The 25,913-nt window shown below is 51.4% G+C and overlaps 3 protein-coding genes across 21 annotated transcripts in view; 2 read left to right on the forward strand and 1 right to left on the reverse strand.

Annotated features, from left to right (window-relative positions):
- The window catches only part of LOC121459626 (EMI domain-containing protein 1), a 48,814-nt gene extending 31,309 nt beyond the window's left edge, over nt 1–17,505 (forward strand). For 2 of the 5 annotated variants that reach the window (XM_041669518.1, XM_041669520.1), the window contains exons 13-15: nt 6,451–6,495; nt 13,044–13,128; nt 16,801–17,505. In XM_041669518.1, the coding sequence (XP_041525452.1) occupies nt 6,451–6,495; nt 13,044–13,128; nt 16,801–16,928 (258 nt within the window). In that variant the 3' untranslated portion in view covers nt 16,929–17,505. Of the gene's footprint in view, nt 1–6,450; nt 6,496–13,043; nt 13,129–14,229; nt 14,321–16,800 lie in introns of all 5 variants that reach the window. The other 3 variants (XM_041669517.1, XM_041669522.1, XM_041669521.1) reach the window with 2 other exon arrangements.
- Nucleotides 17,506–17,705: 200 nt separating this feature from the next.
- Nucleotides 17,706–24,828, reverse strand: LOC121459285 (rhomboid domain-containing protein 3-like). Of its 11 annotated transcripts, none has more exons than XM_041668833.1 (9): nt 24,724–24,827; nt 24,099–24,244; nt 23,434–23,632; nt 20,929–20,965; nt 20,403–20,592; nt 19,356–19,739; nt 18,471–18,633; nt 18,101–18,385; nt 17,706–18,016 (listed from the first exon to the last, which is right to left on the reverse strand). In XM_041668833.1, exons 5-9 carry the CDS (start codon nt 20,548–20,550, stop codon nt 17,839–17,841), a joined length of 1,158 nt encoding a protein of 385 aa, XP_041524767.1. In that variant the 5' UTR covers nt 20,551–20,592; nt 20,929–20,965; nt 23,434–23,632; nt 24,099–24,244; nt 24,724–24,827; the 3' UTR covers nt 17,706–17,838. The 11 variants fall into 11 exon arrangements, with proteins under 11 accessions (XP_041524767.1, XP_041524765.1, XP_041524766.1 ...); XM_041668831.1 differs by having other exon boundaries at nt 24,628–24,752; XM_041668832.1 differs by lacking the exon at nt 24,724–24,827 and adding an exon at nt 24,422–24,570.
- Nucleotides 24,829–24,923: 95 nt separating this feature from the next.
- LOC121459283 (RNA-binding protein EWS) overlaps nt 24,924–25,913 on the forward strand; it is a 31,255-nt gene continuing 30,265 nt past the window's right edge. For all 5 annotated transcript variants that reach the window (XM_041668823.1, XM_041668824.1, XM_041668825.1 and 2 more), the window contains exon 1: nt 24,924–24,984. In XM_041668823.1, the coding sequence (XP_041524757.1) occupies nt 24,972–24,984 (13 nt within the window). In that variant the 5' untranslated portion in view covers nt 24,924–24,971. The remainder of the gene's footprint in view (nt 24,985–25,913) is intronic.

Consider the following 25,913-nt stretch of genomic DNA (forward strand, 5'->3'; position numbering starts at 1 on the left):
CAGTTCTAGGAGCAGGTAAAGCCACATGCTCAGCCTGCCATGTGGTGCTGGAAGTCTAAACTCAGCAAGCACTTTATTGGATCCTTTTTTAAAAAATTAGATTTCCTTATTTTATGTGTATGAGTGATTTTCCTGCATTTCTATGTATATGCGCCACCCCTGGTTCCTGCGGAGGTCAGGAGAGGTCACTGGATCCACAGGAACTGGAGTTACAGATGGCGGTGAGCCACCATGTGGGTGCTGGGAATCCAGCCTCAGAGTCCTCTAGAAGAGCAACAAGTGATCATAACTGCTGAGCTAACTCTCCAGCCCCATCTGGCCTCTTAAGATTTATTTTTATTATGTCTTTCTATTTAATGTGAGTATCTGCTTGACTGTTTAGTCTGTGAGATTTGTTGAGTTTTGGTTTTGTTTTTTTTTTTTTTTTTTTTGAGACAGGGTTTCTCTGTGTGTCCTGGCTGTCTAGGAACTTGCTCTGTACACCAGCCTGGCCTCGAACTTAGAGATCTGTCTGCCTCGACCTCCCAAGTGCTGGGATTAAAGGTGTGCGCCACCACTGCCTGACAATAAACGTTTTTGGTTTTGTTTTTTTATAGCACCCAGGACCACCAGACTGGCACTGCCCATAGTAAGAAGATGTGGGTCCTCCCACATCAATCACTAGTTAAGGGTATGCCTACAGGTCGATCCGATGGGATCATTTTCTCAGCTGAGGTTCACTCTTCCCAAGTACCTCTAGCCTGTGTCAAGTTGACATAAAAACCAGCCAGCACATATACCACTGATGTAGCAAGGGGTAGTTGATAGTGTTGGGCTGATGTCTGCCGTATTTGCTACTATTTTCTACTTGGTCGCCTATTGCTATTTTACTCTTACATATTCTTCTACCGTGTGTGTGTGTGTGTGTGTGTGTGTGTGTGTGTGTGTACCTAGCCTTGTACACACCTAGCTTTGCACCTCAGCATTGGGAATCCACACTCAGCTTGCATGCTGGTGTAGCAGACACCTCACCGACTGAGCTGTCCCCGCAGCCCCACCTCTGCCTCTTCATCCTTTGCCACGTTCTGCTTTTATTTGCATTAGATTATGCCAAATTTATCCCCGTCCTTTAAGTGTTGGTTCTTCAGTTTCTTGGGACATTTTTCTTCTGGACAATCTTCCATCTTGCTGAGGAACCATGCCTTCCTCTTCAGTGTGATCATCTGTCTCCGTGTGGCAGGGGAGTTGATGTATTGGCGGGGGCTGGGAGGAGCTCATGTATGGCTAGTCACATGAGCCAGTAGTTGGTACACTGTTCGCCTAGATGTGTTCACTGATCTTTCAGTTCAGCGTGACTGCCTTTTTAAAAGCATGTATAACTAAAATTTAACACTTTTTAAAGCTAGTGTCCTGGTGTCCAGCCCCACTGTTTGTCCTGGGCTCTTCTAACATTGTGTAATACCCCTGGAATGGCCCACGCTATTTCTGTAAGGTGACATCTTCCAGATGCCTGGAAAACATTGGGTTATGTATACCCCTGGGGGCCTGGGCAGCCTCACAGTGTCCTTAAGATGAACATAAAGATTGGAACCTCTTGATTTGCGTGGCTTTGTGGAGATTCTAGGTCGAGAGAGTAGGGAGCCATTTTCATGGGTCACCTAAGGCCACTGCAGAGGGAGGAAGCCCTTCATGCATGCAAGGCAAGCCTCTACTGCACCCCATCATACCCCTTTGTGCTTTAAACTGAGGGCTTTATATGCCTGGGGGCTTGTTTGTTTTTGGTTTAGAGAAAGAATCTCATGTAGTCCTGGCTGGCTGCCTGTAACTTGCTATTTGGACCAGGTTGACCCCCCCCCCCAAATCCATAGAGATCCACCTGCCTCTGCCTCCTTGTTACACCACCCCATACACTATATGACTTTAGTCAGTAAGTTATATTTTTTAAGACAGTTTAGTTCATCACAGGCTGGTCTTGAACTCACTATGTAGCTGAGTGTATTATTAGTCAGAGTGCTGTAGAGTTACAGAATTTATAGAATGAATACATATGGAGAGATCTTGATGAGTGCTGGAGAGATGGCTCCGAGGTTAAGAGCACTGGCTGCTCTTCCAGAGGACCTGGGTTCAATTCCCAGCAACCATATGTGTAATGAGATCTGGCGCCCTCTTCTGGCCTGCAGGCATAATGCAGGCAGAACATTGCATACATAATAAATCTTAAAAAAAAAAAAAGATCTGGATTAGTAGTTGATCTTCCCACTACAAATGATTTAATTAAGCAAAAACTCCCTCACAGGAGTGCCCAGCCATTCTGGGGTTTGAGCTAATTTCAGCTGCAGTCAAGTTGACAACCAACATAGCCACCACACTGAGGAAGACCTTGAACTCCTACTATTCCTGCCTCTGCCTCCTGAGTCCCAGGGTTGGAGATGTGTGCTACTGCATCCCTCGGCAGCAGTCGGTTTTAAAGTAATCCCAACATTTCTGCCATCTGTGACTCTATTCTGATGTGTGTTCAGTGTCTTTGAACTGTTCCAGTGTGCCTTGTCTCTGTGTTGAGCAGTGGCCATGATGCTCTGAGTTAAAGAAACTGCAGTAAAGCTGGCCATGGCGCCGTACTCCTGTGACCCCGGCAGAGCATCAATGGTTTCATGCCAGCCTGGGCTACAGACAAACACACACACATACACACAGACAAGTAGACAAACCAGAAACTGGCAGACAGGTTTTAATAATGCAGTGGTTGTTGTGGGGAGCTGGAGTTTTTGTTGTGGCTTGCGATGTCTGTTCTGTCTTTAAGGTATTGGGCAGGGGGCTCTCTGACATGCCCTCAGTTGGGCCTTACCCTGTGTTCTGGGAACTAGGAGGACTTGGGAATGAATATCCCCTTTCCCAGGCAGCTCAGACTTTCACGAAACTCTAGAGATTAGTTTCAGGAGGTATAGTTTCTCCGCGGCTGGAGAGATGACCCTGTGGTTAAGATCACTGGCTGCTCTTCCAGAGGACCCAGGTTCTATGGCAGCTCACAACCATCTATAACTCAAGGGTCCAGATCCCTCTCTGGTCTCTTTGGGCACTAGGCACGCATTTGGCTCACAGACCTGCCTGTAGGCAGAACACCCATACACATAAAATGAATAATTTTTAAAAGTAGGTTTTCCTGTCAGGCATGGTGGCACACTCCTTTAATCCGGCACTAGGGAGGCAAAGGCAGGCAGATCTCTGTGAGTTCGAGGCCAGCCTGGTCTACAAGAGCTAGTTCCAGGACAGGAACCAAAGCTACAGAGAAACCCTGTCTCGAAAAACAAATAAACAACAACAAAAAAGTGTATTTTGCTTTGTTTTGAAATCAAATTTGAAGGAAAACAATGTGTCGAGGGGAAATGGGAAATGTTCTTGGCCCACTGTCTTCTTTGCCTGGAACAGCAGTTACACACGGTGATGGCCTGGGGCCCAGACTGCATTCTTGCAGAGCACATACCCGTCAGGAGGTCTCCCCGGCCCAGTGTTTAAAAGCATGCTTTTTTCCCTTGCGCTTCAGTTTAAGTCAGCTTTTCTTCAAAATTGGTTAATTTTTTTTGTACAATCTTTCGTTAGCTCTATTAATGAATTTTAAATATTTTATCACATTTTATTTATTTTGTACGTGTGTACACACAGGAATGCCATGGCACAAGTGAAGATCAGAGGACAGCTTGCAATAGTTGATTCTCTCCTCATTCTGTGGTCCAGAGGGTTGAACTCAGATGTTCATGGTTAGCGGCAGTAGCATTAGCTGCTAAAGCGTCTCACTGGCCCCACGTCTCATGAGACTTTATTTTCAGGATTTCCTTTTTTGTTTATCTGTTTTTGTTTTTGTTTTGAGACTGGGTTTCTCTGTGTAGCCTTGGAGCCTGTCCTGGAACTCACTCTGTAGACCAGGCTGCCTTGAACTCACAGAGATCCTGCCTCTGTCTCCCTAGTGCTGGGATTAAAGGTGTGTGCCACCACTGCCCGACACCCTTTGATTTTTTATAAACAATTTATGTCTCTTCACATTCTCCATCTTGTCACATAGTATATCAATCCTAGTTGAGTTCTTGTTTTGTTTGTTTTTATATTATTTTTCTCTTGAGACAGGATCTCTATTGTAGCTTAGATAGGTCTGGAATTCACTGTCTAACTCAGGCTGGCTTTGAACTCCTACCAGGCAATCCTTGTGTCTTAGCCTACTAAAAGCTGGGATTACAGGCATGTACCACCATGTCTAGCCCAACTGATTCTTTTTTTTTTTAAGATTTATTTATTTATTATGTATACAACATTCCTTCCATGTATACTTGCATGCCAGAAGAGGGCACCAGATCTCATTATAGATGGCTGTGAGGGGGCTGGAGAGATGGCTCAGTGGTTAAGAGCATTGCCTACTCTTCCAAAGGTCCTGAGTTCAATTCTGAGTTCAATGGTGGTTCACAACCATCTGTAATGAGGTCTCGTGCCCTCTTCTGGCCTTCAGGCATACACACAGACAGAATATTGTATACATAATAAATAAATAAATATTACAAAAAAAAAGATGGCTGTGAGCCACCATGTGGTTGCTAGGAATTGAACTCTGATGGGGAAACTCTGTCAATCAATCACATATAATTAAGGGCGTGGCGACCTGGACCCCCAGGGAGAAAAAACGGGGAGGACTCAGGTGCGCTTGCTCTCTCTGCATGGTGCCCGCCTGACAGATAGGACATCGGACCTCCCACTCTTGTAATGTGAGTTTCCCCTTTTTAACCATTAAAATATAACTGTTATTCTTGAGCTGGCCTTGTTATTTATCGTACTCACCTAATTCGCAACAGAACCCAGGACCTCTGGAAGAGCAATCAGTGCTCTTAACCTCTGAGCCATCTCTCCAGTCCCCCCAAATGATTCTTTTATAACATTTTTTTTAGGGAACTGAAGAGATTGCTCAGTGGTTAAGTGTGCATAACTGCTCTTCCTGAGGACCCAAGTTCTATTCCCTGCACTTCTGTCAGGTGGTTCACAACTGCCTGCAACTCCAGCTCCAGGGGACCCAACACCCTCGTCTGGCCTCTGTTGGTGTACCACTCATGAGCACATATCTCTTTAAAAGTTTTGGTTGGGGGCTGGAGAGATGGCTCAGCGGTTAAGAGCATTGCCTGCTCTTCCAAAGGTCCTGAGTTCAATTCCCAGCAACCACATGGTGGCTCACAACCATCTGAAATGAGATCTGATGCCCTCTTCTGGCCTACAGGCAGACACACAGACAGAATATTGTATACATAATAAATAAATAAATAAATAAATAAATAAATAAATAAATAAATATTAAAAAAAAAAAGTTTTGGTTGGGTGGTGGTGGTGCCCGCCTTTAATCCCAGCACTCGGGAGCTAGAGGCAGACGGATCTCTAGGACAGGCTCCAAAGCTATGGAGAAACCCTGTCTTGGAAAACAAAATAAATCTTTAAAAAAAAATTTTAATTTATTTATTTTCTTTACTATTGTTATGTGTGTGTTTGATGGTGGGAGCATGTATGGAAAACAGGCCAGGTTTCAGGAGGCATCTCTCTCCCTCCCCTGTGGATTCCAGGAATCGAACCACTAGGCTCTCTGGTGCTCAGGTTTGCAGAATCATCCTGATCATCCAGATATCTGTCATAGATTTTTATTATTTTTTTTAAATTTCATTTTATATGTATGAGTGTTTGCCTGCATGTATATCTGTGCACCACATGTGTACCTGGTGCCTGCAGAGGTCAGCAGAGGGTGTTGGATCCCCTGGGACTAGAGTTACAGATGGTTGTGCTCCACCGTGTGAGTGCTGGGAATCTAACCCGGGTCCTGTGCGAGAGCAGCCAGTGCTCTCAAGCTCTGAGCCGGCTCTCCAGCCCGTCGTGGATATAGTAAATACCTGTCTTCTGCTGACAACACCAGTCAGCTATGGATCTGATTTTGTTGACTGATTTCTCTCATAGATGTGCTTCCCGTTTCCTGTTCTTCACATAGCTAGTGACTCTCATATGCGTTGTTGGAGGAGAGTGGTAATGCCTGAAGAACTCCGTTCTGTTCTTGTGAGAAGTGCTGAGTGCCCATGGCTAAATTACAGACGTCACCTCACTCTTTCAGAAATTCAGTTTTATCACAGAAAATCCATTTTGGTTTTGTTCTTGGTCCTAGAAAGCTTCCCTAGCCCTGGCCTGTGTGCTCTAGTTTAAGGCCTGGGTTTTCTGCGATTTCACGGAAAATCACTGGTGTTTCCAAGCTCTGCCTCCGATGTGATGGGAGGTGAGGAAAGTCTGCTCAGGTCTGCCAGCCGTTTGCTCCCTGGGTGCCACGCTCCTCTCTCCCCCAAGGATCTAACCCACCTATGCTGGGAAGTTGCCCCTGTTGTCATTTTGAATTGTTCTGAGTTTTTCTCCCTCATGCCCCCCCACCCCCCTCTTCCTTGCTTCTGACTTTGACTCTCCTTTCAGGGAGAACCTGGCCCCAAAGGAGACCCTGGTGAGAAGAGTCACTGGGTAAGCTGCATCCCTGCACCTGCCTCCCCCTGCCTCCCCCTGCCCTCCCCTGCCTCTCCCTGCTATCCCCTGCCTCCCTCCCCTGCCTTCTCTGCCTCCTCCAGCCTCCCCCTGCCCTCCCCTGCCTCCCCCTGCTTACCCTGCCTCCCCCTGCCCTCCCCTGCCTCTCTCTGCCCTCTGCTGCCTCTCTTGCCCTCCCTTATCTCCCCCTGCCCTCCCCATCTTCCCCTCCTCTACCCTACCTCCTCCTGTCCTCCCATGCCCTGGGTACTCAGGAAAAAAATTCTGTCCCCAGTAGATCCTGGGATTGAGTGTGTCTAGTCACATACCTGCAGGAGCTCTGCTCCCACACCCCTCCTGGTACCCCCACTAGGCAGGACCAGCCCTCCCAGCGGCCCCCACCCATGCTCTCTGTCTCTGTCTCTGTCTTCACCCACCTACCCTCTGTTGCCTTTCCAAGCCCGGGAGGCTCTGCCTGTTTCTACTGGGCAGTTTCGGTGACCCAGACTGCATCTCCACTTCCAGGGTCCCTGTCCCCCCCTCCCCCCGTCAAAGGTTTTGGCTTTGTCCTGTTGTCTACGGAAGGAAGGGGAAAGAGAAGTCAGAATACACCCAAACAGAAAAGGACCTTAGGAAAGTCAGGAAACAAAAAAAGGGAAGCACAGGGGACAAAGGATTCATGGAACAAAGGACAGGGACCTAGAAACCAACATACACATAGAGACTCTAGGAAGTATGGGAAGGGAAACCTTGAAACCATTATATATGTGTTTGGCATAGTTAATGAGGTCATGAGACCTAACTGTTGTACCCAAAAGATCTGTAATAGGTACTATCACATACTTCAAGCAGTCCCCAAGGGAAACCTAGAAATTGTCATATGCACAGAGAACCGTGGAAAATGAGATGAGGCAGATCTAGACGCTACCAGCTACAAAGCAAACTGTGAACAAGAGAAAGGGAGGCCTAGAAACTGTCACATACCTAGCAGGGATTGAGCAATGGAAAGAGAGACCCAGAAACTTACGATTTACACACTCAAAAATCTTATGATGCATGTGAGGTCCTGGGGACCTTCAAGGTCAGTGGAGATAACTGATGAACAGATTTGGGGCCCGAGAGTCTACTCTGCTAAAGACGCATGAGCCTAGAACGAATCATGCCCTGATGCACACACAACCTGGCAGCCACTGCTGGCATGGGAGACATTTGGAAAATAGGCAGGGTCGAGTAAGCCAGCCTGGGTACTCTTTAGGAGGTGTCGTTGCGCCTTCCTGTTGTTCCTGAGAGTGTGGCCAGCACCAGCCACAAGCCATGTCTTCCCTGTTTGTGGTCATGGAGTCAGTGATGGATACAGCCGTGTAGTCCTCATCCTGCACGAGCTTGCCTCCGTGTAGCCCATGACTTGTGGGGGCCCTGCTACCTCTCCAAGATGCTTGCTTCCCCCCTCTCCACCCTCACTCTCCCATGTGAGCAACCTCTGCCTCCCGTCACTCTCCCAGAGACCCTGGGTGAGAAAACGGGCTTTTTTCACCCATCCCGGAAGGCACGGGGAAAATCCAGGTCACAGCAGAGCCAGGCTGAGCTGTCTCTGCATGGGAACCTTGGGTTACCCCAGGTGAGACCTTGAACCTAGGACCACCTATGGGAAGGATTCCAAGAGGTAGCAGGACCCCTACCTGCCCGCCTTCCTTCTTTTACCCCCTGCACTTCTTCCTTTGCTTGCTGCCTGGGAAAGGCTTCGCTGGGCTGCAGATGCATGAGGCTTCTGGGCTGAGGGACCAGCTCTGTTGGAGGGAGGGAGGGATCCTAGTACAGTGGAAATAGCCTGTGGACACTCTACAGATACACTGCACCTACCAGCGCCCCCTAGGGGTAGTGCAGCTTTCTGAGCTATCTGCCAAGTTTAGCTGTGGCTCAGCAGTGTCACCAGGTGGTCACAGTCATGTACTGCAAGAGCTGAGTGACTGGCCTGAGTTACTCTACCTAGTTAAGAGGGAAGCTCTTGTTCAGACAGGGAAACTGAGGCCCGGCTCTTCAGAGCAAACTGATGGCAAACTGGGGCCAGAACTGAAACAGGCTGAGACATGCAAATCCCCCGAGGGGGCCTGGGAACCCACTGCTTTTTCCCGAAGCTTCTCTTCTGTATGCCAAGCTCAGGGCTGGGCAGCACAGATTCAGTCCCCAGGAGAAGTCACCATGAGCCGGGGTCACCAGTCACAGGACAAAAGGAATTTAGCTGTGTTTGGGACTATAGTGTATTGGCGATGAAGGGAACATAACCAGTCACAGGGTAGTTGAGAAGTAGGGGCAGTCTGTACAAAGGGCCTGGGGTCGGAGTGAGCCTGGGATGTCTGCAGAGTGACAGCTTGACAGGCAGCAAGTGACAGAAGCTAGAGGCTTTCAAAAACTAGGAGGCTGCATTAAAGAATTCAAACCTTGGTGGCCACTGGGACATTGTTTTAGTATTTCTGAACCCAGGCATGGTGGCTCACATTTGTAATCCCAGCATTCAGATGACTGAGGCAGGAGGATGGCCACAAGGTGAACCTGGGCTACAGAATGAGATACTCAAGGATCTCAAAAAAAATCATTTTAAAAAAAAATTAAAGAATGAGAGGGGCCGGGCGATGGTGGCACACCCCTTTAATCCCAGCACTCGGGAGGCAGAGGCAGGCGGATCTCTGTGAGTTCGAGACCAGCCTGGTCTACAAAGGGAGTTCCAGGACAGGCTCCAAAGCCACAGAGAAACCCTGTCTCGAAAAACAAAAAAAAAAAAAACAAAAAAAACAAAAAAAAACAAACAAACAAACAAAAAAAGAAGTAGAGGGAATGGTATGGTCAGGTTTTTGTTTGCAAAGTATGTCTCTGAATGCCTGATAGATGGACTGGAGCCAGAAAAGGACTCAAGAAGGCTGTGAGCAGCCTGTTCAGAGACCAGTGGGAGCATGGACGGGCAGCAAGGCAGTGTATGTGTGTGTGTGTGTGTGTGTGTGTGTGGTGCCTGTGTGTATACAAGTGTGTGGTTGTAAGCCAGGTGGTGGTGGTATACACCTCTAATCCTAGCACTTGGGAGACAGAGGCAGGAGGTGGATCTCAGTGTGTTCGAGGCCAGCCTGTTTTACAAAGTGAGTTCCAGGACAGCCAGGACTGTCACACAGAGAAACTTTGTCTCAAAAAACAAACAAAAAAAAGTGTGTGGTTGTGTGCAGTGTATGTTGTCCCAGTGGTATACAAATGCGTGCAGTGTGTGTGTGTTGTGCCAGTATGTATACAAGTGTGTGATTGTGTGTGTTTTGCCAGTGTGTATACAAGTGTGTGATTGTGTGTGTTGTGCCTGTGTGTATACAAGTGTGTGATTGTGTGTGTTTTGCCAGTGTGTATACAAGTGTGTGGTTGTGTGTGATTGTGTATGTTGTGCTTGTGTGTATACAAGTGTGTGGTTGTGTGTGCAGTATGTGTGTTGTGCCTGTGTGTATACAAGTGTGTGATTGTGTGTGCAGTGTTTGTGTTGTGCCTGTGTGTATACAAGTGTGTGATTGTGTGTGTTGTGCCTGTGTGTATACAAGTGTGTGGTTGTGTGCACATGTATCATTCTCTGCCCTATTCCCTTGTGAATGGACCTGGGAGCTCACTATTTTTCAGCGAGGCTAGCAGCCAGCAACCTCCCTTTTTCTGTACCTGTCCAGCACGGGGGTTATGAGCATTAGGTGGCTTTTTACATGAATTCTGGGGCTCCAATTCAGGTCCTCGCTATTGGGGAGTGCTCTTACCTTTGAACCATCTCCCCAGCCCCAGGATCATCCATTTTCGCATCCTGCTCCATGATACTCAAAGAGGGATTACTCTGCATTTGTGACCTGTAGTGACCCCAGTACCCCAGGCTGAAATGGCAATTCAGTGACCCATGAGTAGCTCAATCTTTATTATATTAACAGGACAGCTGGAGCATAAGGAATGCCCCAGGGAATGAACAAGCTCCTAATGGACGTGTTGGGAGTCCTCTTAGGTGCTTCAGTGTTCTTATGGGGAATCATTGCTTCAATGGGTTAGATGGTGAGCCAGGTGTCGGGGCTCATGTCTGGAGTTTCAGCTCATGGGAGTTTGAAGCAGAACTGTTGTGAGTTTGAAGCTAACCTGACCTACAGAGGGATATATCTCAAAACAGAAGGGGAGGAGGGAGGAGGAACTGGAGAGATAGCAAGCCCTGTGGGGAACAGAATTTGAATTCCCAGGATCCACATAAATGCCCACCCTTAAATCCAAAGCTTAGAAGACAGAAGCAGGATTACCAGAGCAAACTGTGGGTTCAGTTGAGAGAGGCTGCCTCAATAAATAGAAAAAACCCTGATGTCCACTTCTAGCCTGCAGACACATGCACATGCGTGTGTGCACACAAATGTGAGCATCCGTGTACAAATGCATGCACACACCATACACACATCACATAAAAAGGGGTAGGAAAATGGCTAACTGGGTAAGAGCACTTGCTGCACAAACAGGAGTACTACACAGGAGTCAGGCATCGCACGTATGCCTGTAACCCTAGCATGGTGAACTGGAAACAGGTAGAGCCCAAAGACCAGCCAGACTAGCTGAGACAGCACACATTAGGTTCACCTTAAGACCCTATCTCAGGCTGGAGAGATGGTTCAGTGGTTAAGAGCACTGCCTGCTCCTCCAAAGGTCCTGAGTTCAATTCCCAGCAACCGCATGGTGGATGACAAACATCAGTAATGAGATCTGGTGCCCTCTTCTGGCCTGCAAGCATACACACAGGCAGAACATAATACATACATACATACATACATACATACATACATAAAACAATCAGAGCAAATATTTTTTTAAAAAGACCCTATCTCAAAGATTAATGTAGAAAATAAGAGGAAGGGGCCTGCAAGGTGGCTCTGCTGGGGAAGATGCTTCCCACAAGGCTGAGGGCTGAGCTCAGTCTCCAGGACTCGAGTGATGGGAAGGAAGAACCGATTCGTTTAATTTGTTCTCTGTTGTCTGCACACATGCTGTGACCACAAGTTGGCCTATGACCTCAACATGTACACTGTGGCACGATGAGGCCTACACACACATAAACACACACACACACACACACATAAACACATACACACACACACATAAACACATACACACACACACACACTAAATGTAATAAAAATCTTACATATAATGGAGAACAAAGAGGAAGACATTCTCCTCTGGCCTCTATATAAGTCCTCACGGGCACACGTGTGTGCACACCACACACACACACACACACACACACACACGGAGATGTGTGCATACTAAGCATCCCTTCGCCTGTCCTATCCTAAATGCCGAGAGGCTCTTCTAGATGCTGTCAGGCTTGGGATGGTTTGTCTCACCATCCTGGTGCTCTGTTGGAAAACACTCAATTTTGGAAGTTGTTTAGGGAGGGAACGTGAAGTGAAGACCATGGACCCAGTGCTAGGAAAGGAGAGAATAAACTGGAAGTCCGAGAGAGCTCTCTGAATGAGCCTCTGCTTTGGGGAAGCGGAGAGCCCTGGGGCTTGGTAGACCCACTGCCACACCCCTGGGAACACACTGATGCCTTCAGCTGCTGCTGGGAGGGGCTGGGCTGCAGGGTCTCCCCAAGGTGTATCAGAATGTGGGACTGGTGCTGGCAGAGAGAATGTGGGACCGGTCTCCTGAAGGGGATGGAGCTGGGGTCTCAGCTCAGCCTCATTTTAAGCAGCAATGCTATTGAAGTCTTTTGATTTTCACTTACTCCCCATTCTACTGGGGACAGAATCACTAGTTTGCTCTCCCTGATAGAGTTCGTTAGGGTGAGGCGGCGTGATGGCTTAAAGCAAAAAGTCAATCTGAAGACTATGAGTAAAGAGAAAGATGTTTAAAAATTAAGAATTTAGGGGCTGGAGAGATAGCTCAGTGGTTAAGAGCATTGCCTGCTCTTCCAAAGGTCCTGAGTTCAATTCCCAGCAACCACATGGTGGCTCACAACCATCTGTAAAGAGGTCTGGCGTCCTCTTCTGGCCTTCAGGCATACACACAGACAGAATATTGTATACATAATAAATAAATATAAAAAAATAAGAATTTAAAATGGGAAGAAATAGAGTGAGAGAAGAGAGGAGGGAGGAAGGAGAGAGCAGAGAGCCCCCAGCGTACAGATGGTGGCAGGGATGTCACAGGAACTGGGCAGAGGACATGAGAATGGAGATGAGAGGACAAGCTGGCTCCCCAGGGCCTTGGGAACAAATGAATGGCAGCCTGTGGGGCAAGCAGAGGAGTTGCCCTCCAGAGTGGCACAATCTGCAGCCAGTTAGGATCAAGTGGAACTTTCTGAGGGGGTCTTCAGGGGTCGCTTCCTCCTGCCTTGCCTCCCTCCTGTCCCTCTCTGTCTTGTTTGGCTGTCCGTGGGTCCTGGGCTGTGGCAGGTGGTACAGGGCTACAGGTGCTTGTCCCGATTGGGGCAGGGGCCACTGGCAGGCTTTGTGGGGTCCCCTCCCAACCCTCCATCACGGCTGCATCTGTCTCTTTCTCCACAGGGGGAGGGGTTGCACCAACTACGCGAGGCTTTGAAGATTTTAGCTGAGAGGGTTTTAATCTTGGAAACAATGATTGGGCTTTATGGTGAGTAGAGACAGACAGACGGCCGGCCAGCCCAGCCCCTGCTTACCAGCCTCCCCAAACCGTCCTGGGGTGTAACTGGCCTGAGTCCAGTTCTGAAGCTGAAGAAGCTTAGGCTACAGAGGCTACCCAACCCTTTCCTGCTCTACAGGGGAAGGTCCTGCACCTGAACCCATCCGTGTGCCTCTCTCTAGACAGTGTGGGTGATATAGTTACAGGACTTCAGGAACGTGGAGACAGCGGAGGATGAGATTTGCAAGGAGTTATGGGCAATGAAACCAGATTCCTAAGCCAAGTGTGGTGGCCTATGGTTTTGATCCCAGCACTTGAGAGTCAGAGCCAGGAGGATCTCTGTGAGTTCAAGGCCATCCTGGTTTTGTTCGACAAGTGAGTTCCAGGACAGCCAAGGCCATTACAGAGAAACCCTGTCTCAGAAAGGAAGGAAGGAAGGAACGAAGGAAGGAACGAAGGAAGGAAAAGAAAGAGAGAAAAAAGAAAACCAGACTTCTGATCAGTGAGACATTAAGGTTAACAAGCAAACTCTAGCCATACTGGGGTCATGGGTCACACACAGTCAGAGCCCAAGCCCACAGAATTATGGATCAAGGTTGTAAACCACTTGGGCTTCAACTCTTGACAAGTCGTGAGCAATGCAGCTAGATTCTAAAAGTGCAGGGAACTGTGGGTGACAGAGTCAGACTCAGGACCCAGAGAACTCTGGGTAATAGACCACTTGCCAGTTCTGACCAGTTTCCCCATAAATTTCTGGAGACTTTCACAGGACCTACCTTCCTGGCCCCTGTATCCCTTTCACATTGCCACTGTAGTCCTAGTGTGTCCTGAAGCTCCCTACCAGGGCTCAAGGGAGCCAGATCCTTAGCCTGACATTCACCCTCCTAGTTCCCGTTCACCTGGCTACCTGAGGAGCTAGGCACGCCCTCTCCTCACCTCCTAGGGGTACAATGAGGTTTGATGGACACTGGTCCAGACCCCTGCCTGCCCTGAAGTCCATCAGCCTCTCTCTGTGTCCCCCACCACTGGGCTCCCAGCCCGGCCCTTAGAGGCCACACTCGGCACCGTCTGCTCTTCTCAATCTCCCATCAGGCTCCTAGCTTACAGAGCTTCCGGCAGCAGCAGGCCCAGCTGGAGCTCCTGGCCAGACGGGTCACCCTGCTGGAAGCCATCATCTGGCCAGGTAATGGCGGGGCGGGCAGGCAGGGGCAAACCCACCCAGGAAGGGCCTGAGGCAGGCTTGGGCATGATGTCTCCCAGTGCTTGGTCTGGGCCAGAAGACATTGCTCCTTCCTTTCATCAAGGAAATAGAACCTGGCACAGCGAACCAGCTTTCGTGTTCTGGCAGCCACCTATCGGCACGGGCTCCAACATAACCAAACGATGTAGCCCTGCCCTGGCGTAGCTTAGGGTGGGGGTGGGGGCTGGCACCGATAGCAAAAGCCAAGAAGAGTAGTGAGCATAGGTATGCCTCTGGCCTGCTGGGGACATGGCTCCATGGTAGAGCACTTACCTCGTGTGTACAAGTCCTTAGTCAGTTGTCACCGTGAGGGGACAGTCCAGGAGGGCTTCCTGGAGGTGATATTTCAGTGGAGCCCAGAAAGGCAAGGATCATAGGTGAGTGACCAAGCAGAGGAGAATCAGAGATTAAGAAGTCTACAGAGTTTTTTCCCTCGAGATTTCTGAGAGGTGAAGACGAACACCAAGCAGAGCTGTACTGGGAAGGTTCTAGAAGGCTGGTTCAGGCAGCCTGAAAGGCAGTTAGGCTTCTGACTCGGGGTAGGGGCAGTCCCTCCACCCTGCACCTGGCTCCTGGGGTGAAGCTTTGGTGTGGGAAGATGGGGCTGGCCCTTCACAGGAATGTTTGCCCACCGAGAGGCCCCACCCACTGGCTGTCCTTTGTTCCTTCATGCACATCATTGCCCAGAGGCCTCCAGATTGTGTCCAACCTCCCCTTTAGGCCTTAAGTGTGAAGGAGGAGGGTTGGGTCGGGGCTAAAACCAATCCTTTGGTCAGCAAAACCAGGAAGCACCTACTGGCGCTAGGTCTGGATGGGCACTGGGCCCTGCGGAGTAGCTGGGCTCTGGGGAGATGCCCGTCAAAGTAGCTGGGCTTTGGGGAGCTGTCCGTCAGTCACTTTAGACACTCAAAGGGAGTACCCAAGGATTGGGCCCTTCTTGCTAGACATTGGTGACTTCTTGGAAGAGGGGACCATGTAGGGGGTCATAGAAGATACATGGTTGTGTCTGGTGGAGGTGGAGGGACAACTCTGTCAGGAAGTCTGATGTGAGACAAGATCTGGAGGTTGGAGTGTATGTCCAAGCCAAGAATGGTGGCTACGTGCCTAAGATCTCAGCACTGGAAGGCTGAGACAGGAGGATAGCGAATTTGAGGCTGACCTGGGCTACTGAGCAAAACTTTGTCAGGTTTTGCTTGACACGGTCCATTTCTAATCCCCACCGTTAGCCGTGTGGCTTTTCTGACCTCTAGAAACATCAGGGACTATCTGCTGCACCTCCTTTGGCCTCAGCAGCCTTGATGAGACTTGATGGAGACATAGCAAGCCCCTCCCCTGAAGCCTCTTGGCACCTGTCCTTCATCCCTCATTGCCTCCAAATGACCTGAGGGACCATTTGGAGCAAAGACCCAAGTTCCAGATTCTCAGCACATTTCCAGGTGCTCCTCCTCTCAGCGTGGTGCAGCAGAAGGGGCAGCTGGATAGCGTAGAGGAGCTGAATAGGGACGCGGTGACCCCGTCCTTAGCTGGCTAAGCTCCTGGTAGCCCCTGGAGGATGTACAAGGCACCTGGGAAAAGCCAGGCCCCATTAGTGGCCCACCCCTAAGCCGCACCTTCTGTGGGAAGCAGTCATCATCGAGCGTCCCACTGTCTGTCCTAGGAACAAGGAAAGGCCTGGCCAAGTCCCCATCCCGAGGCTCTCCCCCACCAGAAAAACCGCCTACCCTGACCTTCTCCCTGGCTTTAGGGGCTACCAAAGGATATGCATGGGCTGGGCTTCCTGGACAAGAGAGCACCCTCTGGGGTTTGAAGGATGTTAGTTTCCTGGGGGGGGGGGGGGCAAGCATGCTGTTTCATGCTTGGGGTTCAGCTTATATGTAGATTTGGGCTTATCTCACCACAACTCCCTTGGTAACTGACTTCAGGCTTTGTTGATGCCATCTAGGGCCTCAGAGTCTATCTGAAAATGTCCCTGGTTTTAGAAATCAGACAGGTCCATTTTCCCTGAGGCTGCTCCGGGGCAAAGCCTGACTCTACTAAGCCCTTCCTCCAAATGGTGCTATAATCCAAGGAAAGAGAGTTTCTTCTCTAGTTTGGTTTCCTTGCAATGAAGTTTGGATGATGCAGAATTCACCTTCACTCCAAATCAATCCAAATTGATTACTTGGGGAGCATTATTCATATGCCAAGCATGTAAAAGTGGTGAGCCCGGCCATCCCCATTAGACAAATCAGGCATCAGATGGCTGGGGACGCAGAGGTTGTGGGGAAGTACTAACCAGCCTTCTGTACCCTTATTTCCCACAGCTCCATCTCTAGGATGCCAGGGTACCCTGCTACCTCCCAGGGCACAAAGTGGGTTCCCCCACTCTTCATGAATGTGAATGCACCCCCTAATATAGCTTTTCTCTTTATTCCCTCCGGCAGAACCAGAGCTGGGATCCGGGGTAGGCCCTGATGGCACGGGTACCCCCAGCCTCCTTCGAGGCAAGAGGGGAGGACACCCAACCAACTACCAGATCGTGACCCCCAGGAGACACGACAGGAGGAGCTGAGGATGGTGGTGGCTCTTCAGGGTTCCACACCAGGCTTCCTCCCCTAGCCTGGACTTGGCCAGCTGCCTCCAGAGACCGCCAGTTCCTATTTATTAATATCCTCAGGGACCCCTGTGCCATCTTGGCCATAGGGATAGGCAGGCAGGTCTCAGTGATGTCAGCCTGTACATGACAGACGAAGCAGGGACTGGGCCCTGAGAGGAAGTCTACTCAAGACGTCAGACCTATTTCCCTCTGTGGAATAGGGTGAAAAGAGGAATGGGTGGAGGTACAAGGCTTCCAGTCTTCTAAAGTAGGGACCTGAGACTCTGCCTGGCTCTGTAGACATGCATGGATGGAGGCAGAAGTCTCTGTTCCCCTCCTTAAGACCTTGGGGAGCCCTGTTTTCTGGTGCTGAGTTCCTACCTGAGTCCAGGCTGCTTAATCCCTGACTGAATGGTTGGTGCTCCTGAAATCAGTTCTACCCATCCCCACTCCCCAGTGTTCCATGTGGGGATGGGATGTATAGAAAGGACTCCCACTCCAAGCATCTGCTGCAGATGCCATGGATTGCTATGTACTGGACAATAAACGCCCCTGCCTGATCCTACCCAGTTTGGTCTCTATATGCTGCAGCTAGAGGGTCCACCTAGGCTGAGGATACTGGGGCAGGAGGCCTGTGGGCCTAGACACAAGTCACCCTCCTGCCACCAGCCACCCATTCACTCCTTCTCCACTCATTCCTTCATCCTCCCCATGCCAACACAGAAGAGCCAGACACAACTGCCACTCAGGAGGCCAGGTTGGAAACATTAGCTTTTATTCTCAGAAAGTATTAGAACATGCTGGGGCCCACTCCTGCCCTCAGGGATGCCCTCAGCAGACTGGGCAAGGACTCAGGTCAGGCCGAAGATTCTGCTCTTTTCCTGGATTATGAGGGTCCAGTGCCCTTGCAGTGGGCAGGACCACTCCTCCCCTCAGTCGCTACGGCCTCGGTTTCTACCAGCCCTTCAACCAGCAGTGACACTGCACCCTCCACACGCCCTGTAGCTGCCAAGGCTACTGCGGCCTGCTCAGTGGGGAATCCCATGTGCTCTAGCTGCTGCAGCCTGCTCAGTGGGGAAAAGGAGGAAATGTCAGGGCATGCATGGCTCCCACACGGGGAAGACACACCCCTGCCCACCCTGTCTTACCGTAGAGAAGACCCAGAGGACTTGGGCAACCATGTCAAGCTCTGAGGACCCTGAGCTGACGCATCAAGAAGTGAAGCCTGGATCCCTTCCTGTAGCATTTGCTCATCTAGGGCTGCCCACATCGGGGTTCCTGGGGCAAAGCTGGACGCAGCCCACTTCAGGCTCCTCTCGGAGTCCTTCCATGCCGGCTGCACGGGTCCCACGCCTGGTGGAAGCTGGGCAGAACCATCACTGTGAGACCAGGAGCTTGGGGAAGCAAGGTAAGGAGGTCCAGGGGTAGCAGGCCTGTAGGGAGAGGTGGATGGCCTGGGCTGCCAGCCACTGTCACAACTTCCACCACCCAATACTGAGCCCCTGGCATCGCCCTCACCTCACTACAGCAGGATAAGTGACAGGCAGTTCAGTCAGATTGCCTGGGGTGGGAAAGAGCCTCAGTGGCCACCACTGGGCCAGAGTCCTGCAAAGGACACTGTCCTGTAACACCTGCAATCTCCGCTCGGAGAGCTCCAGCCACCGGAAGGCCCCAGCAGCGTCTGCCTGCCCAGGGCAGGGCGGCAGGTCAAGGAAAATCAAACTGAACTGGGGGGAGGAGAGTGTGCTGGGCATTCCCATGCGACTCCCCTTGATGCATCCCCCAGGACCACATGAGCAGATGAAGCTGAGAACAAAAGGAAACTGCCTACCTGAAACTACTCAGCCGGGAAGAACCATATGTGCCTTCCCAAAACCTTATTTTCCACTTTCTTGGCTACTGCATAACCCTGTGTACCTGAGATAGGTCCTCCTACTGTCAGCCAGACTTAAGTAGCTGGTGTCTGGATTCTGAAATGGTTCCCTGTGACTGCCTGAAGGGTTATATGATCACCACCAAAAATGGTAGCTATTTTCCCATATTTTGGGAGCAAAGATACCCGTACTATGAGCCCTAAGTTGGCCTTCTGTTCCCAGAGTCCCACACTCACTCCCATCCTAAGCCTTCCTCTTTGCTAATCTTTGCTTTGATGCCACCTTCACACAGGATCCAGGTTAGTGACTTCCAGGTCCCTTCAGCTATTCCAAGCATCCCATGGGGTCCTTTGATTGTAACCGACACCTCTTCTTGGCCATGAGCCCTGTCCCCAGCCCAGAGCATGGCACAGATGTGCCAGGAGCAGGTGTTCACCTGACATTGAACTTCTTTACACCGTTTCTTTCCAAGGCACCCCGGAGGCCTGGCCACAGGTCCACATGGTCCCTGGGCTCAGGCAAAGGATACAGGCTAGGCCAGCAAGAAGGCCACAGAGGAGCTGCAGGAAGGGCGGCTCAGAGCTGAGCAGCAGGGTCAGGGCCAGCAGTAGCCATGGGAGCAGCCATGGTGGCAATGTCCCCTGACGCCATCCAGGGTAGTAACTCTGCCCTGCCAGCATGGCCAGATGGACAGGCATATATCCACAGCCTCCGGCTGCATTGGACACCCCGAGGCTTGCCAGCAGCACAGCCAGCAGCCCAGCAGCCAGGGCAAGCAGGGCGGAGTTGTGCAGGAAGCGCAGAGTGCCTAGATGGCACTCCTGCCACCAGCCCAGAGTGGGCAGGAGCAGCAGGCTCAGGAGCAGGCCCGGCAGTGCGGTGTGGCCCAGAGCATGGGTCAGAAGCCGATGCACTGGGAATAAGAAGGGTGCTAGGTTAGAGGGCTGGATTAGCCATTGCTAGGGCGACCTGGTAGGCCAGTTTCCCCCACCCAGAAGCCAGTAGATGGGACCAGAGGCTTCTCAACACCACAGCTACTCTCTAGGTATATTGAAGGGAACCAACACACAGTCTTCTCACTTGCCACCAGCTACCAAGTGGTGCTATGCCCCAGGCACAGTGAAGCTGTTTATCAGTTACTGAATCTTTTTTTTTGCATCTGGTTAATAGCACAAGTTCTAATGAAAACTGCCTGCCAAAACCTCTCACTCCCACAGAGCTGCAAGACCTTAGAAAAATCGCTTAACCTCTCTGAACATCATTTGGGTTCCTCAGATGTAAACCGGAGGCTTTGTGGGAAGTACGTGTTTGGCAGAAATTTAACTTCTTCTTTCCAGGGAAAGCTGTCAGAAAGGGACACTATCAGAACTCCCACCCACAGCTTTCCACCTTGCCCTCTGTACAGGATTCTCTGCCTCCTTCTCAACTATGGACGAACTGGGCATGTCTGTAAGCTAACCTGCCCTGCGACACTGCGTCCTATTCTTGTGACCATCACGAGCTGCACATTGATTCCACTAAGTGGCTTCAGGCCCTAGAGTTTCTAGCTTCCAAGGGCCATGCAGCTGGTCCTCACCCTGCCACGGGTCCAGCAGCAGCTCTGGAGCCAATGTGAGGCTGGGGCCAGCCCCCAAAAACCACAGGCAGCTCATCAGGAGCATCAGGACTGAGGAGGCAAGGGGCAGTGCCCGGGACAGAGAGCCAGGAGAGTCCCAGACATGCATAGTTTGGTTGATGGTGGTCAAAGGTGGTCCTGAGGCTGTACACTGGGAATAAACAAAAACAGTAACAAATCATCCTTGCTGCTTTTATCTGACTCCCTCCCAACTACTTTACCAATGGCCCCATTATACAGAGGCAGAAACTGAACCAGCAGAGGCAGGTCCAGTAGCTTGGCCTGTGTGCTTATCAAGCCCAACCTGTGTGCTTATCAGCCACGTTTCTATCCTACCTGCCCACAGGCCTGGGGTGGCCATGGGCCATGCTTAAAGTCCTGATGAGGCCAGTGTGGTAGTGCACACCTGTAATCTTAGCACTCAGGAGGTGGAGGCAGGAGGTTCAGGAGACCAAGGCCAGTAGAGACGCAGCAGGAGAGTGCTTACCTAGCATACATGGGCACCTGGATTTGCTCCCCAAGTGCTGTAAAAATAAAAGAAACATTTAGATCTTGGCTGCATATGGAGTTGAAAAACCAGCCTGGGTGACATGAGAGTCTGGTGGGCCCTGAAAGTGTCTTAGTGGAAGATACAGGACCAGAAAAGTTGGACTCTGCTCCCCCACCCCCCACCCCGCTTTCTAGTGTTCCACGCCTCAGGGAGTCCGGATAGCCTCGGGTGCCCTTGAACAAGAGGCCTTATGAGACCCACCAATGGGTCAAGCAGCTTGGGGTTGAAGTGGGACTACAGGAGTCCACATTCCAAGCCTTACAAAGTGGCTCATAACTGTGGCACTGTTCCCTCTCCAGCCCTGGTTTCTGCTACAGCCTTCTGCTGTGTGCCTGTGGGCAAGTTTCCCAGTCTGTGAAATGGTGATTAAGACACCTTTTGCTGCAGGGTAGTAGTGGTGCATGCCTTTGATCCCAACACTCAGGAGGCAGAGACAGGCAGATCTCTGTGAATTAGAGGTCAGCCAAAAAAAAAAACAACAAACAAACAAAAAAACTCAACACATTTTGCTTACAGCATCATAAGGGAAAAGACTGGAGGCCCACAGTTGTTTTTTTTTTTTTTCCTTTTTTTCTGAGACGGGTTTCTTTGGAGCCTGTCCTGGAACTAGCTCTTGTAGACCAGCATGGCCTGGTCTCACAGAGATCCGCCTGCCTCTGCCTCTACCTCCCAAGTGCTGGGATTAAAGGCGACACCTGGCTCAGCTTTTTCTTTTTTAAAATTTTGCTTGTTTGGGGGCTGGGGAGATGGCTCAGAGGTTAAGATCACTGGCTGCTCTTCCAGAGGCCTAGGGTTCAATTCCCAGCAACCACATGGTAGCTCACAACCATCTGTAATGAGATCTGGTGCCCTGTTCTGGCACGTAAGCAAACATCCCAGAATACTATATACATAATAAATATTTTTAAAAAAAGTTTTGTTTAAAAAAAAAAAATCTCAAGCCGGGCGGTGGTGGCTCACGCCTTTAATCCCAGCACTTGGGAGGCAGAGGCAGGCGGATCTCTGTGAGTTTGATACCAGCCTGGTCTACAAGAGCTAGTTCCAGGACAGGTTCCAAAACCACAGAGAAACCCTATCTCGAAAAACCAAAAAAAAAAAAAAATCTCAACACGGAGCCCAAGCTAGCCTGTGATGTGAGATTCTCCAGTGTCTTCTTGGACTTTTGAATACTGGATCATCAATCTGCACCATTGCACCTAGTTTGGCCCCCAGCTCTTTCCCAATAAACCCAGGCACCACCTAATTACTACGGAAGGCAGACAGTTTACAAGTGAAGGCCCAGCTGGTTCAAGCTCAGGTCCCCAAACAGGTCATACCCTGCCCAACCAGCAAAGCTTTTCTCCAGTTAGGTTTCAAACCAGGACGAATGGCTGAGGTTCCTATTTAACATATCAAAGCAGATGCTGGCAGGCAGGTTCTCCCAGCAGTCCCCTGGTCCCCAGCCCTCCTGGCTGGCATACCCCCACCCTAAACTTCTCCAGCTCAGGGACTTTGATAACCTGCTGTGTATGGTGGGCCCTCGGGCTGCTGCACCTGGTTCTCATCTCTCCCTCTTCCTTTCCTCCCGTCCCCACATGGCCCAGCTCAGGGTCTGCACACTCTGGGAGCAGTCATGCTCCCTTTCTTTTCTTCCTTCCCTTTCCTCACACCCAGCCTTGCCTGCAGGCCCTGCGAGCTCTCCCTAGCAATGCTCTCAAGTCTCCTGGGATGACTCAGGGCAGAAAGCAGATCCTTTCCTATAGGACAGAACCGTGAAGATCTCTGCCTGCAGAGTCCTTAACCTCCATCCCCTCAACAAACAGCCTCCTACTTACTCTGATGCGCCTTCCCACATTGTGAATCTTATCCTAATGAACAAAGTTTGAATTTTCTCCCAAGTGGTTTGAAATAATGGAGGAAAAGAGGCTCAACAGAGACCACCCGGGAACAGACCATCCAAGGGGAAATACCTAACACCCCAACTGGGCATTGATGGGGCACGCCTTTAATCACACACGCATTTTAAAAAAAAATAGATGGGATGGTCCAACCTGGAGCTTGATTAAAGGCTTTTTTTTTCCCTGTCTTTCTAGACGTGGTTCCTTGTAGCTTTGAAACCTATTCTGGAACTATCTCTTGTAGCCCAGGCTGGCCTTGAACTCACTGAGATCTGCGTGCCTCTGCCTCCCGAGCGCTGGGATTAAAGGTGTGCGCCACCACAGACCGGCTAAAGGCTCTTTGCACTTTTGCATACGAGTGCAGACTCTATGGTGGTTTGCGGGGGGGGGGGGGGGGTCCCCGCAATCTGGACCTAACATTCCCTCTCAATCTCCAGTTAATGTGTTCATTGAAAGACATATTAGCTGGCTCCAGATCCTGCTGGGGTAAACTCTGGATTTGGGGTGAACTCTGCCCTTCCCCTGTGGCACTGGGTTTAGAAAAGCAGGCTCATTTCACCCTTACCTGGAGGCAGGGTCACCTAAATTGAAGCTTCTCACAACCATTCCATCCCTGAGCACTAAGGGACTGATCCATGGACATTCGGAACCAGGTCTCGAGTCCTCTGGATCAGTCTCTTCTCTTTCTTGATGTTGCAAACGGAAACGGGGGCCTCACACATCTTAGGCACGCAGTATCATTGCGCCTCTATCTCCAACCGAATCTTCAATTAATAAAATGGAACTCGTAAGAATCAAGTAATGAACCCAGCTGCTGCTCCTAGCACACAGCACATGGAGCAGCTCTCCACACTCACGGGCACCCTATTTAGACGCGGAGTCCCTAGCTAACAGGTGCCTGGATCTCATCTGAGGAAGTGAGTTTACAACAAATAGGAAACCGGGGGCCACGACAATCTGCTCCCCTCTCGCCAGGGAATCGGAGAGCCCAGCGGCGTTAAGCTTCAGCGGGGAAACCACTCCCATCCTTCGAAAGGTGTGACGCGCCTACTGCTCCCACATGGGCCCTGCTTTCTTCCGAGTCCTCGCCCGCCCGCCATGCTTCTGTTTGAATCCGTCCATGGGGTTGGTCACAAGACAGTTCCTCACTCGCTAACAGTCCGCCTCGGTGGCCCTCTGGAGCCCTCGTCAGGGACCTCTCACAGTTCTGCACCATCACACCCTGCCTACCTTACTGGGAAGCCAGGGCAGACTGGGAAGTCAAGGGCAGGGAAGATGCTTCCGGGTGGTGCACAGAGGGGGGGAGTCCCGGGGTCGAATTCAGCTTTGTAATTTAGGGGGAAGTACTCGATCTCGTGGGCCTGGGTTATTCTATTCTGTTAAAACAAGGGTACTGGCTGGAGGATGATTACAGGGCTTCCCAACTCCGACCGTTATTAGAGCCGGCCGCGGCATTGCCGGCCTCCCTACCCAGCCGACCGACCGACCTCAGTCCCCTCCCCCGCTCTCTCGGGCCACGCGTCCAAGGTTCTGCGAAGCACGTTCTCCCCTACCCTGGAAGGCCGGGTGGAGGGAGCCCCGCCTGGGAGTCTGGCCGCCAGCTCCAGGCCGAGACCTAGGTGCCCGAAACCCACAGCGCGCACACACGGGCGCGTGATCCCGCCTGCCGATTAGTCAGCAGTTGTTCCAGGCCGGGATCCCTCCCCCTCCCTCGCCCCCCCAGCCCTCCCGCCAGCCTCCGTCTCCCTCCAGGACAGACTCTTCGAAGACGGTCCCTAGAGCCAGCGGGCGTAACCATTCCAACCCCGACCCTCGTGCAGAAGCTCCCCGAGGTTTGTTGGGGACACTCGCTCACGAGCGCGCTGGCCGCTGAGGTGTTTTTTCTTAACCCGCGCGTCACGTCCGGCTCTTTGGAGAGGATTGGGTCGCCGGTTTCAGGCGCCAAGGACCGGCTTATCACTGGCTCAAACCTCCTTGCCCACCCCCGCGGCCTGGCCCTATGGTAGCGTCCGAGGCTGCGGATTTCGCGCCTGCGCAGTGCGGCGCCTAGGGGGACCGCGAGAGGGAGACGGACGTTGAGAGAACGAGGAGGAAGGCTAGAAAATGGCGTCCACGGGTAAGTGGAGTGGGATCGCGGTCGCGCTGGCGACGGCTGGGACACCCAAACTCGGGGGCGCTCGTCTCTGGGGGTGGCAGGGATGACTGAGTGGAGCTGCCGAGAGGGGTTGGAGTTCCCGCCGCCACCCGACGAGCTCGGGGGTCCCGCGTTCCCTTCCCCCCGCCCCTCCCCCACCAGGCGGGCTGGTTCTGGAACCTTCCGGCGCCCGCGTTGCGCGCGAGGGCCTCGCAGTAGCTGGGGCGTGCGGGGCCCGCCTTGGCCTCCTTTGTGTGGCGGTTGTCGATGCGGGTGCCCCGGGCCTCCCGCCACGTGGGCGGGGCCTACGGCCTCCGAGGCCCAGAGGGGACCGCGGTTGGGCCTCGGGCCCATGACCCCAAGGCGCGTGAGGTGGGGTGTCGGGTAGCGGCTCGAGAAGCCGCGGCCGGTGGCCCCGGTAACCTCTCCTCCCGCTGCCAGCCTGAGGGTGTTTCTTGAATAGAAACTCAGATTCAAAACAAACAAAAAGGCGTCGCAACTGTCTGAGCTGAGGGGCGCCGGCTTATGAGTGGGAGCCCCATTATACTCCAGGCCTGGCTCGGCGCACCCGGGAGGGCTCGCAGCCTCGACCTCAGAGGTCTAAAGCCCGCTCGGCCTTTAGACCTAGTGGGTCCCACAGATCCTTTCGGAGGCATCGATTTGATCATGTGTTACCCCACTACCTTCCCTAACCCAAAAAGCAGTGGCTTCCCGGGGTCCCTTGCTCAGCAAGCGTTTGGCGCGGGCATCGGTTGTATAACCAGGCCCGTCTGGATCCGGGAAGCAGATTCTCAACCAGAAGGGTTTAGCGTTTTTGATCCAGGAGAAACAGAAAGCCTCACCCAGCACGTTTCTGTAGACCTGCTCGTTAAACCAGCAGGCTTCTTTCTTGGTCCTATCGAGGCCAGGGA

The sequence above is a fragment of the Microtus oregoni genome, unplaced genomic scaffold (assembly GCF_018167655.1).
Source record: "Microtus oregoni isolate MIOR12 unplaced genomic scaffold, Mior012 000019F_ref0000042, whole genome shotgun sequence".
Classification (NCBI taxonomy): domain Eukaryota; kingdom Metazoa; phylum Chordata; class Mammalia; order Rodentia; family Cricetidae; genus Microtus; species Microtus oregoni.